General features: G+C 35.8%; 1 protein-coding gene across 15 annotated transcripts in view; it reads left to right on the forward strand.

The window, feature by feature from the left end:
* Positions 1-12,966, forward strand: part of PER2 (period circadian regulator 2) — a 48,379-nt gene that overhangs the window by 24,805 nt on the left and 10,608 nt on the right. For all 15 annotated transcript variants that reach the window (XM_074877747.1, XM_074877755.1, XM_074877750.1 and 12 more), the window contains 10 exons: positions 1,113-1,164; positions 2,536-2,678; positions 3,014-3,092; positions 7,208-7,314; positions 7,915-8,068; positions 8,496-8,604; positions 8,972-9,103; positions 10,544-10,640; positions 11,392-11,548; positions 11,631-11,758. In XM_074877747.1, the coding sequence (XP_074733848.1) occupies positions 1,113-1,164; positions 2,536-2,678; positions 3,014-3,092; positions 7,208-7,314; positions 7,915-8,068; positions 8,496-8,604; positions 8,972-9,103; positions 10,544-10,640; positions 11,392-11,548; positions 11,631-11,758 (1,158 nt within the window). The remainder of the gene's footprint in view (positions 1-1,112; positions 1,165-2,535; positions 2,679-3,013; positions 3,093-7,207; positions 7,315-7,914; positions 8,069-8,495; positions 8,605-8,971; positions 9,104-10,543; positions 10,641-11,391; positions 11,549-11,630; positions 11,759-12,966) is intronic.

A 12,966-nucleotide genomic window follows, 5' to 3' on the forward strand; every position in this document is an offset into this window, starting at 1 on the left:
TGTAGAAAGATGTACTTCAGCTACCATCACTGTGCACTCACCAAGTGTAATCATATCTCTTTCAGCCTTAGAAAAATGATGTTAGGTGTGTTAGTAGTGAAGCATCAGATGTCTTGGGGCACTTAATATTTGTGGGAGGATTGTTTTACTAGTGTAGCTACAGCTGTTAGGAGTCAAGAAATAGCTGCCAACTATTTTAATCAAACACTTGAAATTCAAGGTCTGCTCTAAATGTTTGAAATTCCAATCCATTGTATACTAAGTCTATTAAGTCAGTGTGAACCATATTTAATGTGAAAAAGCAATTAGCAATAAATAGATAGTAAGTAATGCATACATAAAGCAGGTCCCTAGTCCAACCTCTGGCTCAAAAGAGGGTCAATGGTGAATTCTGACCATGTGATCCTGATGACAGATACTATTCAGTTATGCAAATATTTTTTCTCTGAAACATCTTCTGTAGTTTTGTTATGTTTGTATATAGCTTCACATTTCAAAAAAGCAGTAAGTGGAACTATACACACTATTCCATGTAACAGCTGCCATAGACATAATAGCCAAAAGTATTGCATACTGAGGCCTTTGAAAGACCAGAGCTTGCCTTAAAATCAGTCTGTGCCTACTCTGGAAGAGCAGGGAGATAGACTTAAAAGGTAAGAGGAAACCTTCATGAAAAATACTTTTTTTTTTTTTTTTTTTTTTGGAGGGGGTTGGAGTGGCAAGTGAATTTGATCTAGCTGTCCTAGTGCCCTTCTAGGAAAAAGGTAAAACTTCAGAGTCTTGGATAATCAGTCTTTTTTTGGCTAACACTATAAAGTACAGTGGAAAAGCTGGTAAGAGTAAACGGCACGAACTGGAGAACTGTTCAGATACGGTTTTGGCAAAAGGCTTAAAAAGCACACAGCTGTGATTCACATGCCAGCCTCAAAATCTGAGTGATATTCAGATTTAGTTGCTTATGAAGTACATTATTTAGCAAATACATGCGGAGACTTCAGGGGACATAAACTTTTTAAAGAATTCAGCTTTTATCACTTAGGTAAAAACTCTTATTTTAAATACAACCTTGTAGTGATTTGTAACTTGTTATGAAATTTGTTTAATATTTCTAGAGTCTTCTACCCAGGATTGCATGGAAGAGAAATCTTTTTTCTGTCGCATCAGGTAAGACAACAACTTTATAAAGCTTAGTGTTACATTATGAAACCATGCATTACAAAAATATTTGACTTTTATAAGAACTGTATGGTATGCAAGTTTCTTACTTTTCCATAATGTGAACATAAGGCAAAACATGCTTGTCCTCCAGTTGGTTAACTCCTAGAAGCTACAGAGAAAAATACAAAGCGATTTCAGGAAGTTGAATTTTAGAAGTTCATCAGTGTGAATATTGACCTTTGCACCATAAAGAGAGCTGATACGGTATCTCCTACTGCTGTGGAAGGTCTTCACGTTAATTGAACTGTTCTGTTCAGCACCTGCTACAGAGTCTCTTTCATTCTAGAAGACTATTATCTAATCTTAAATTTATCTCAAACCTCCTGTAGAGAAAGGTACATGAGGGTAAAGTGACTTGACTCTTTTGCAGTTACTAGATGACGTAGTTCCTTTGGTTTTGCTTTTCTTCCTTCTTTTCCTGCCTCCACTCCCTTTCGTTGCTCTTATTTAGGAAATGCTGGCAACTTGTTCCATGTTCTTTCTTGGTGCAATTTGATTTCTCGCTGTTTATTGCCTCTCTGGTCACATTTCCAAAAACAAAAATTGTGGATCCTATTACTTAATTACTTCTGGAGCAAATAAATACTTACCATTAAGGTACGAGTAAACTTTAAACAAATTAGAGAAAAATGTACTGCTCCAGACCGTTGGATTGGATGTACTATAAAAGTACTGCTGGTGGTGTAGACTTTTTTGTCCAACTAACACTGGTTCCAAAAGCTTTAGTTTTATAAAGCTGTGCTGTTTATAAACTTATTACAACTGAAACTTTTTTTTGGTCGTGGTGTAAATGGTTATTTTCATTACTGTGCTTTGGATTCTTAAATGAACAACTGCTATAAGTAAGAATTTCTGAGTCTACATTCTTTTTAAGTCGGGATAAATACTGGGTAAAAGATCTCTATGTTAACTGAGGGGATATAGCAGTCTTCATAAAATACAACTATAAATTCATCCCTTGGAAGGGTATAATGTTGCAGATTATTAGATCAACAGAATAACTTAATCTGTCATAGGAGGTGGGTTTTTCTTTTTCCATCAAATTTCCATTTAAAGCAATCGTGAATCTTTTTAAAGAATTTTAAAGAATTTTTAAAGAATACAACAATGTATTCTTTATTGCAGGTGGTATGCAAAGAATGCCATCAGAATTAGCTTCTCTTCTACCAAAAAAAATGCAGAAAGTTAAGTTCTTGGGTGCTATTTTAGGAGGTATCATGCAGTCCTTGTGTGATGAGGAAATTACAATACATAAATTAAAACTTTGTTTAGTATAAGATGAATCTGTTGAAATAATTAACTGTGTTTAATTATTAGTGCGGGAAAGGAACGTGAAAATGAGATTTGCTATCACCCATTTCGGATGACTCCTTACCTTATCAAAGTGCAAGATCCAGAAATAGCAGAGGACCAGCTTTGCTGTGTGTTGCTTGCAGAAAAAGTACATTCTGGTTATGAAGGTAACCCTTTGAATGCGCAAAGATTAGTCTGGTTTCTTAAAAGTAAGAACTGTTGTATGGTCTGCTACAGGAATTTCCATGTGTTGTAGCATTACTGAATTTCAGCCGAAGAAAGCCAACTACATGAGTTACTGTCAGTGATCTCGCTTTACTAAAATGAAAGATAATTGGTTCCATTCTCTCCCCTTGCTGGGAGGCTGTGAGCTAGCAAGCTGCTTTCCTGTATGCTCTTAGACTTTTACACTTTACTCAATATTTAATAGCAACATGTAGCTTGAAGTATTTTATGCATGCAAAAAACCCCACTTGTTAATCTGCTTTTATTTTTCTCTCAGCACCCAGAATTCCTCCTGACAAAAGAATTTTTACAACTACGCACACACCAACCTGTTTGTTCCAGGATGTAGATGAAAGGTAACTTACAAAAAATATTACAAAAAAATATTGGGACATTGAGCTGTTGACTGCAGCTCTTTGAGTGCAACCATCCAGCCAATTCCTTATCCACCCAGTGGTCCACCCGTCAAATCCATGTCTGTCCAATTTAGAGACAAAGATGTTGTGGGACAGTGCCAAAAGCTTTGCACAAGTAAATAAGCTTTGCATAGTCTCAACAAGCTTTTAAGGACAGGGATGCACTTTGGAATATTATAGTGTTTTGAAGACCTGACTTGACAAGAGAATTCATTTGTTCCTGAGTTGAAAACACAGGCTACCTTTTCCCTTCCTTCCTCTTCCCTTGTTGATATTTTCTTCATGATGGTTTCTGATGTGCTATATGTGGCTATATGTTATTTTGATATTTTTTTTTCTCTTTAGTGAAAACTAAGTTGGCTACGATAGTAGCATCTGACTTCTGAGATTCTCCCCTTTTGTTTTTAAGCATTCCAAGAATGCTAAAACTTTCTTTGTAGGTCTAGATGGGGAGGGTATCTGTAGACAGAATAGGAGTAAAACAGACAACTTGGATTTCTGTGACATCTTTTGGCTGGGAATCTTGTTTCTGAAGAAGTATGCTGCTGTTGGCAAAGTCTTTAACTGCAGCAGAAGAGAGGGACTGAAGGAAAGGAGATTATTGGGAAGTTTGAGTAAGCTGGAGTTAATAAGGTAAAAAAAATTACTGTGACTTTTGAGACGATTTATCTGCAGAGAAGTCAGGCACATCAGTATTACTGCAACACATGTTTTTTTATTAACAAGAATTGCAAAAGATAGTTATTGGAGACTACTGTAGAAGGTGACAATGGCTAATCAGTAAGGATAAGTTTGGACTTTAAGGTACAGGTATTTTTGCCTAACTTGTGCAGACATTGTGGCTTAGTGTGAAGAGTTCCTGCGGGATAGAAATCAATGTAATGCTGACAAACTGTTTTTTCCATGGTGTGATTTATACAGTCTCTCTAAACAGCTTAAGTTGACAAAAGAACTACTTAGTCCAGTAGAGTTCTGTCCTCTTCATGGATTTTTCGCTCTCCTTCATTCCCACACATCCTCCAAGCCAACTGCAACTTTGCAGGGTGGCTTTGTCTTTTTCAGATAGTTTAATAGCACAAAGTAAAGCTTCCCTTTCTCCGTGCACCCCCAGGTCATTTATTTCTAGTCACTTAACAAAAATGGCCAGATACTGAATGGAGAGCTATTTGTGGACTTGGGTGGAGCGAGCACAGTAAATCCTTTCTCTATGGCTACTATGGAAGCTTGTTTCCTGTTAGTCTGATGTTATCACTTATTCTCAAACACCATTTTTGAACACTCGTGAGGGTTGAATACATCTTGGTCTGATATTAGGATTTTGCTTCATTTATTTCTGTTCTTGCGATCTGTGTGGTTGATTTTGCTTATAATTATTTAACTCCTGAGAGCACTGACAACCACATAAATGCTTACCAAGATATGCATATGCAGTTTATTACTCTCAAGCTCTCCAGGGTTAGGTGGAATACACAAAACAATAGATTCTTAGAGGAAGCAGAGTCTAATATTTAAAAATATACAACTGAACACCTGCTGTCAAGTGAGAAGTGTTCATAATCCAGTGCTGAAACTGTTGCCTGAGTTGCATAAATAAAGTTAATTTCTGTAATCAGTATGTGTTCATGGGTTGGAAGAATGCTTATTTGTCCTAATGCTGCGAGTGGATCTCTGCACAGAATAGGTTAAGTAAAAATAAATATTTTCTTGAAATTAAACATTCCTGTATATATTTATCTTTGAAATGTATTTGATACTTGATGTGTATGATGGGTGTAAGGAGTTCTATATAGTTCAGTGGTGCGATCTTGGTAAATTAATTTAAAGTCGTTTCCTATTTAACTTGCAATAAGAATATAAAGAGACTTCTTTTTCGTGTTGTTTTGACACTTCAAATGTCATTTGATAAAAGACAAACTGAACTTGCTGCCCCTCCTCATCAGCCATTCTTATGCCATATGTGCATCTGCATTCATAAATTAGTTTAAGTTAAACTCGGAATTATTTTGAGTTATTAATTATGAGGAAGCATAGTGATGCTGAAGTATTGCCTCTACTGGATAGTAAATTAAGTATTCTCAAATACAGCAATATACGATTGCAGAAAAGCTGGTTGGAAGGTACTGCTGGAGGTCTCTGTTACGTCATTTTCCTTGAAATGAAACCGTTGCCCAGTTCTAGGTTAGGTCAGATGTGACCTTGTCTCAATAATGCCTGAAAACCTCCAAGCACAGACATTAAATAATCTGTAGGGGGAAACTGTTCCTGTGTTGCACTACTCACTTCATTAAAAAACTTTTGTAACATCCAGCATAAGCTTTCCAGACTGCAGTCTGGAGCCATTGCCCATAGTTTTACTGTCTGGCACCACTAAGAAAATTTAACTCCATCTTTGTAACTCCTCTTTCCAGTAGTTGTGGGGAACTCCTGGATCATCTCTTAGCCTCCTCTTCATCAGAACAGGCGAGCCCAGCTCAGTCTTTACTCAGTCTTACATTTGAGATCCCGAACTCTTCCAGTGATCTTCATATCAGTATAAAAATGCATAGGGGATTTTTTTCTTCTTTTTTTTGCATAGCAGTGACTGAATTTGCATTTTTCTTTATAACTAGGTGAATAAATAACAGTTTAAAATTTGATCCCTTTTAGGGTAGGTGTTCTGTTGCAGCACAAACAAATGTAGAGTTTGCCAGGCATTCATAAAGTAGTTGGCAAAGAATAGGAATAGGGCAAACAACTTGTGTTTTCTTCTTCTTTTTAGAATGTTAAGTCCTAACTGAAGTCATTCAGAGTTGATTAGTATTTTAAACTCCTCTAGCAGCATAACTTATCTTATGTGCTTTGAATTTGGCAGTGGTTTTAAATGTCAGTATGGTGTGATTTGGTATGAGTTTTGTGCCAGTTTCAGCTTTGTAAAATTGTTACTTTAGATCATCCACAAGCTTTTAAGTCTCATTATTTAACTAATTGCTTCCATAATAAGGCATTAGTTACTATTCTTCCCCTGAATATCTCAGCCTCTTTGCCAGAAGGGTATGTTTGATGTTTTGGGGAACTGATCTAATTCCAGTGGGTTATTGGAAATGCAGTGTTGAAGGCATTTGTCCCAAAATGCTTTTGAGTTCCAGCACAACACAGATTCTATGTCTGTGGTGTGCTGTGGCTAATTTCTTCATTGAGTTACCTGAGTCTCTTTCTGCTCTGGGATCTTTGTCAGTGAATGGGGCTGGGGGGAAGGTATACAGCACTTTGAGCTTACAAGATGACGTGCTGGCATCTGGCAACTTCTTAAACATTACTGAGTAGTATTGACTTAATGCATTGGGTTTTTTCCAAAGCATGTGTTGTTAGCTTTCAGGTTAAGGTGCAGACTGACATTTGTGAACTTCCACTCTTTCTCCTTATTGCTTTAAGTGATCAATGAAAATTATTTTATCACGTAACTTAGTCAGTCACATCATCAGAAGTTGTCATTGATAAGCTGCAGGAATTCAGTAACATCGCTTTTAATTCTCTATTTTAATTAATAAGCTTGCTTCCTTGCAGCTCCTTTATGAGTTGAACTCTTAATCTGCCTGTGAGAAAGTTTTCTTGAGTCCTAGTCGACTACTCTGTTGCTAGTTCAGCTATAGTAACCCTGTGATCCTTAGCCTTGGCTTGCAGCCCATAGATTGGGGTACTGTTTACCTCATGAGAGTTTTGCAAGATCAAACTTTTATTAATGCTCTTTTAAAATTAGGGTAAGTGTTTATCCTTTAGAGCTAGGCAGCACAAAGAAGACAGAAATGCTGTAGAAGACTCCTTGATTTTGTCTGATCATGTTGTTTTGTAAAGTTACCAAAGAAAAAAACCCAGCCACCTCACAAACGAACAAAAACCCCCTTGTTCAAAGAGTACTGCGGCTCTTAAGTTGGCACTGCTATTTCCCCAAACTTAAAATTGCTTATTCTTTTTATAGCAAAAAGAGCAAAGAAAACTTAAAATGGAAACATTTTAAAGATTAAATACACATTTATTCCAGTTGATTTTTATTTTTTCTTTTTTTTCTTTTTTCCCAGAGCAGTACCTCTGCTGGGATACCTACCTCAAGACTTAATAGGAACACCAGTCTTGGTGCATCTTCACCCAAATGACAGACCCTTAATGCTAGCAATTCACAAAAAAAGTATGTAATCTTTTATTGTGGCAGAAATAGAATTCTTTTTTTCTAAAAGTTAATAATAATGACTACAAAGACCTCAGCAAGTAGGAGGTAAGAATTAATTGTGACTATGAATTTTTCTGCAAGTAAATACTGAATCCTTTACGACTTGATTCATAATGTAAATAGATGAAAATGCAAAATTACCCAATTTCATGTTTGATATGAAGCATATGTGTCTGCTGTAAATGAATATTTCATACATAAAGAAAATTTTCTTGAAAATGCAATGATAGAAGCTGTCATACTTTATAAAATAGGACTGCCATTTAGAGAAGAGCCATTCTGACAATGATAATTTGTTACACTTTGAAAATGTAAAGCTGTTTCTTCAGTCATCTTTAGCTTGTTGTGTTCTGAAGGTGATTTCCTTGACATAGTCCAGTAAATTATGAAGGTCTACTTATTCTGATAGCCTAATGTTTCTAAAATGTATAGATTTATCTGCTATTTGTTCCTTCAAATATCATCTTCATCCTTTGCAATTTATTGTAAAATCCTGAATCATTAAGTAAAATTGTGCAAATATTAATCTGAAACTTCTTTTTGAATTGTTCATTACAGTACTTCAGTATGGAGGACAGCCTTTTGACTATTCACCAATCAGGTTTTGCACTAGAAATGGAGATTATATAACTATGGACACTAGCTGGTCCAGTTTCATCAACCCTTGGAGTCGAAAAGTTTCATTTATTATTGGAAGACACAAAGTTAGGACGTAAGTTAATAAACTGTTGGGACTTTTAAGATTTTTTTTTTTTAAATTTATTTTTATTTTCCCTTCCCTCAGGATTATATAGTGATCCTTAAAACAGATATAAGAGATTGGGGGGGGAGACGGCACACGGAATCACACACACAAATTGCTTCCTTCTTAAATGTGGGGTTTGTGATGTAGTAACTGCTTTAAAAAGAAATTTGAAGTCCTTCAAATTCTGCCAATACTGTCAAGAGTTGCTTCAGGAAAGGGAAGTCATGCTCAAAGTGAGTAAGGGTAGGTAATTATCAGATTCAAAGGTTGTAGATGCAATAGAATAAACATCAGATTCTGTTTACTATACATAAATGGTAAATTGAAGTTGTGATCTCTCTGTGATTGAAGTCCTTGCATTTGTAACGAGCTGGGATATGTTTGCTTTTTGCAGGGGTCCTTTAAATGAAGATGTCTTTGCCGCTCCCAATTATACAGAGGATAGAATTCTTCATCCCAGTGTTCAGGAAATCACTGAGCAGATATATCGGCTATTATTGCAGGTACAGCATGTGTTTTAATGTTACCCTTTTCATTTCCCACTGAGGAAAGGGCATTTATCTTTGACATTTTGTTTAGCTGTCTACTACTGTACTGGAATTTCTGGCCTCAATCCTGGAAATTACTTACTCATGACTACCAGACAAGACTTACTGAACTATGTTAAAGCTCCAGTTGGTATTTTAAGGATTTCATGCAGCTATGGAGTCCTCACAAAAACAAACAAACGAAAACCCAAACCAAACAAATCCACCCTAAAATAAATCTTTTTTTCCTCACATGGAACTGCTGGTAATAATTTCAGTTTTGTTTAAAGCTGATGTGCTGAGATATATGTGTGTATATGTATAACTTTGTTGTTGTTAACAGCCTGTACACAACAGTGGATCCAGTGGCTATGGAAGTCTAGGTAGCAATGGTTCCCATGAGCACTTAATGAGTGTGGCATCCTCCAGTGACAGCACAGGAAATAATAATGAAGACGCTCACAAGGATAAGCCAGTAGGTTTGGTTTTTCTTATTCAAGTATGTGGCACAAAACTAGTACAAGTGGGGTGTTTTAGCATAACTCTTTCAAATTAGAGATGAAAGGAAGTATAAGGAAAACGTAATCTTTCCTTTTTGTTTAATGTGGGAAAAAACTTTCTGTCTAGTGGAATAAACATTTCTGGTGTAGATGAAGTCTTAAGGTACTGAAGCACAGTTATAGGTGTGAAAGTCAGTGTAAATGAAGAATTTAAACCTGTACAGTGTATTAACTTATTCTAATGGCCATTATATGTAATATGCTGTGTTTCTGGGAAAACTAGGTGGATATTTGAAAGCAGTTTCTTTTGGAAGGGAAAAGTCTGTCACTATAGGAAGAGAAAATGTAGTAATACCTGCATAACCAAGTGATAGCTTGACCTTGATCACTCTTTTATGTTGCAAGAATACACTATATAAGATGGAATGAATAAAGTAAAAATTTTTTTGAGTTTAAAACTTAACTTTACTGTAGATTGGGCCATTGCTACATCTAGTAGATAGTGAGATGTAATTTTTTTAATTCCATTAGTCTGAACAAAACAGCAGTGTTAAGTCTGCCTTTGCCTAACAGAACTATTCAGTAGGCAAAGTAAATCAGACAGAGTAAAGTACTGAATATGGATGCAGTCAAAAGAACTGCACCTCTTAACATCTCTGGTCATTTTGGCTTTCCTGTTCTTCCCAAATTTGTTGTAGCTCACCGAGTTGTGTTTATTTCTGAAAGCCAAGATTTCCCTTTACTGCTTATAGGCTAATTCTCCCAAATCTCAATCCTGCTTCTGTGATCAGATATAGCAGACTGCTACTCTTGTCAAGGTGGTCACTTTCCTGGCTTTCAGTCCTTAAATACTAGTGGTTTAAGCAGATGAAGTCTCTGGATTATTTTTTTTTAACGGGTAACTTACTACATTTCAGAGCTCTGCAGAAAAGTAATGTTTAAGGAGATCTTGTTTTTGAGGGAAGTAGATACCTATCTTTCCTTCACTATTTCCACAGATAGAGAAGACTGTTATAGTATAGTTCTATAACATCCTGTCACTGCTTGGTTAAACAACATAGCACAAAAAGTTCTCAGTCTTAGCAGCAATATCTTGTTTACCAAGTGATAATGGCTTTTTTTTCCTGAAGTCGTCTTTGTAATTTATCTGTATATTTTCCTATCCAAGTCATTCAACCATATTAAACAAAATAGAGTAATTGTGTACAAAAAACATACTTTAAATTTCTTCTCTTTCCAAATCCTAAAATTTGGCTGCTGCACAATAAAATTTTATAGATCAGGATTTCTCCTGTGATCAGACTAATTGTAAGATAGTGATTAACTAAGGTTAGATTTAGTTTACTATGGAATCACTAAGCATAATGCTTTATGTCAAAATTTTGTAATAACTCTTTTTAATGACCTGCTTTCAGGAGGTTTGTCAAGTAGCCCGTAAGGTCAAAAATAAAGGACAGCGTATTTTCACTGACAATAAAGCAAAACCGGAAAACAAGAGAGAGCCTTTTGCAGGTAAGACATTTGCAAGTTGATTATTAGTCTATTGCGCTGATGGCTCTTATAATATGACAGTAGGATTTTTTCTAGTTTAGTTCTAATCAATAGATACAACATCATTTTTATCAATTAAAATTATATTGTACTGTGTCTCTCCACTGTGTTCAGGGAAATATTGCGTTCAGCTATGTCTGAATTGATAATGGAATAACAAACAGTTAAGGCATGCCCTAAAGCTGTTATTTTGAAATACCTTAATTGTAGCTCATGTTTTCATACAAGTCAAAAGTCATCTTTTCTGTTAGGTGGAGCAAAATGTTATGGATGTTGTCTTTGCTGTTTGTGTTGTAACCTCAGGAATCTTTAAGTTGATAAATTAAAGTCTTACTAATGAGATTTAAATTCTACATACATTAATAGGTTATTCTTCTAATAATTTGTTATAACTTATGGGCACTAGAGTTGTGCTCGTACTGTGAGTGTTTCAACTCTAATGATATCTATTCTCTTACAGCCATAATATCTATTCCCTTTGGATCCATATGCATCAGCCTAACTAATCTTCACACCTCCAAGAATCCATAAGGACAGGAAAATGTTTACACAAAGTTCATCTATTAGTGCGCAAACATCTTACTTGCTTTACAGTGGTTAACTTGTGACCTGTTAAGAAATATGTGTAAATAAGAACTTTTACCCTTGCTTTTAGGAGAATTTGCAAGGATTTAATGCCATAATTGCATAATAGCATTATCTCTTTTCACAGAAAAACAAAATGGTCCTGGTGGTCAGGTGAAAGATGTAGTAGGAAAGGATACTGCAGTAACAGCTGCTCCTAAAAATGTGACTACTGAAGAGCTGGCTTGGAAAGAACAACCTGTATATTCTTATCAACAGATTAGCTGTTTGGACAGTGTCATCAGGTAAGCAACCAGGGCGTAAATTACTCTTGACCTCTAGGCTTAAGACTTCCATACCTAATATTGTTAAATCATTGTATTTTAGATACTTGGAGAGTTGCAATGTGCCTGGTACAGCAAAAAGAAAATGTGAACCTTCATCAAGTGTTGCATCACTGAATTCTGGAGTTCATGAACAAAAAGCAGCTGATAATGCTATACAGCCCTTGGGAGGTATTTCTACATCACAGCTTTTTCCTGATTGATTTTTACTAACAGCCAGTTGGATGTTACTACTTTGCAGAATAATGACAAGCATAGCTTAGGCAGGACCTCGTAGCCGTTTTCTCAGTGTTAGATGTTTGGTGATCTAACTCTTATGAAAATCTTCCCTAAAATCAAAACACTGAGTAGCTGATTGATTATTTGGGTTGTAGATGCAACAAGCTTATTTATACTGTACAAAATACAGCAGGATTTTGAGTTTTAGGACTTGAATCATTATCAAATGTAAAAAGCTTGTTTCACAGTTGGGACTTGTAGGAACAACCAGCTGAAGATCCTGACAGCTAATTAATTGCAACAAAAATATGCATATTACACTTCTGGTTCTTCTTTGTGGACTTAAAAATGAATAAGAGAGGGTAAAATGCAGTGTTGGACTGCTCTGTGTTGTGTAAGGCACAAGAACCCATATGAAAGCAATGTCCAGCCATGAAAATAAAAGATGGGGATTACTAAGGATAGTTATTGTAAAAATTCTGTTGTAGGCAAAAACACTAACTTAATTTGTTAGGACTTATGTATAGTACTTGATATGGTCCTTGTCTGGATGGGGAGCTGAAGTGAGGAACATAACTGGTTAGTACAAGAATTGTGAGATTGGTAACAAACTATACATAAATGGGATACTTGCCGATTCAACCTTGTCATTATATGAGGTTGAAAAGAAGTGTCTAGTGGTGTGTTTCTTAAAAATTGGTTGTGGGAATGATCTTGTCTATATTTCCTTTTGATGAGCTTCAAAAAGAAGTTCTAATGCAGCTTTAAAAAATTCAATTGGAATACATAGGAACGAAGTGTCCTGCAGAAGGAATTGGAATGCTTTGAGAACTAGATAGGACAAAATGGTGGAAGAACATTTGAATGCATTTGAAAGAACATCATGTAATTAGGAACACAATTTCTGCTGTCATTTGGAGTCTGTGAAGTTCTATTTGACAGGAGAAGATGTGGGTTCACTAGCTTTTTGGTGCACTGATAACCAAGAACGATGAAGCACTAGCGTACTCTAGTCGGAAAAAAGGCAAACTTTAGCTTTTAAATATGTGTTATGCTAAGTATTCATACTAGAGGAGGAATGTTTTAACACTGTTTTATGAGGCACTGGTATGACCTCTGCTGGATTATTGTGTATAGCTTTCAGGTGAGAGCATTTAAAT

This window comes from Strix uralensis, chromosome 9, assembly GCF_047716275.1.
Source record: "Strix uralensis isolate ZFMK-TIS-50842 chromosome 9, bStrUra1, whole genome shotgun sequence".
In the NCBI taxonomy this organism is placed as follows: domain Eukaryota; kingdom Metazoa; phylum Chordata; class Aves; order Strigiformes; family Strigidae; genus Strix; species Strix uralensis.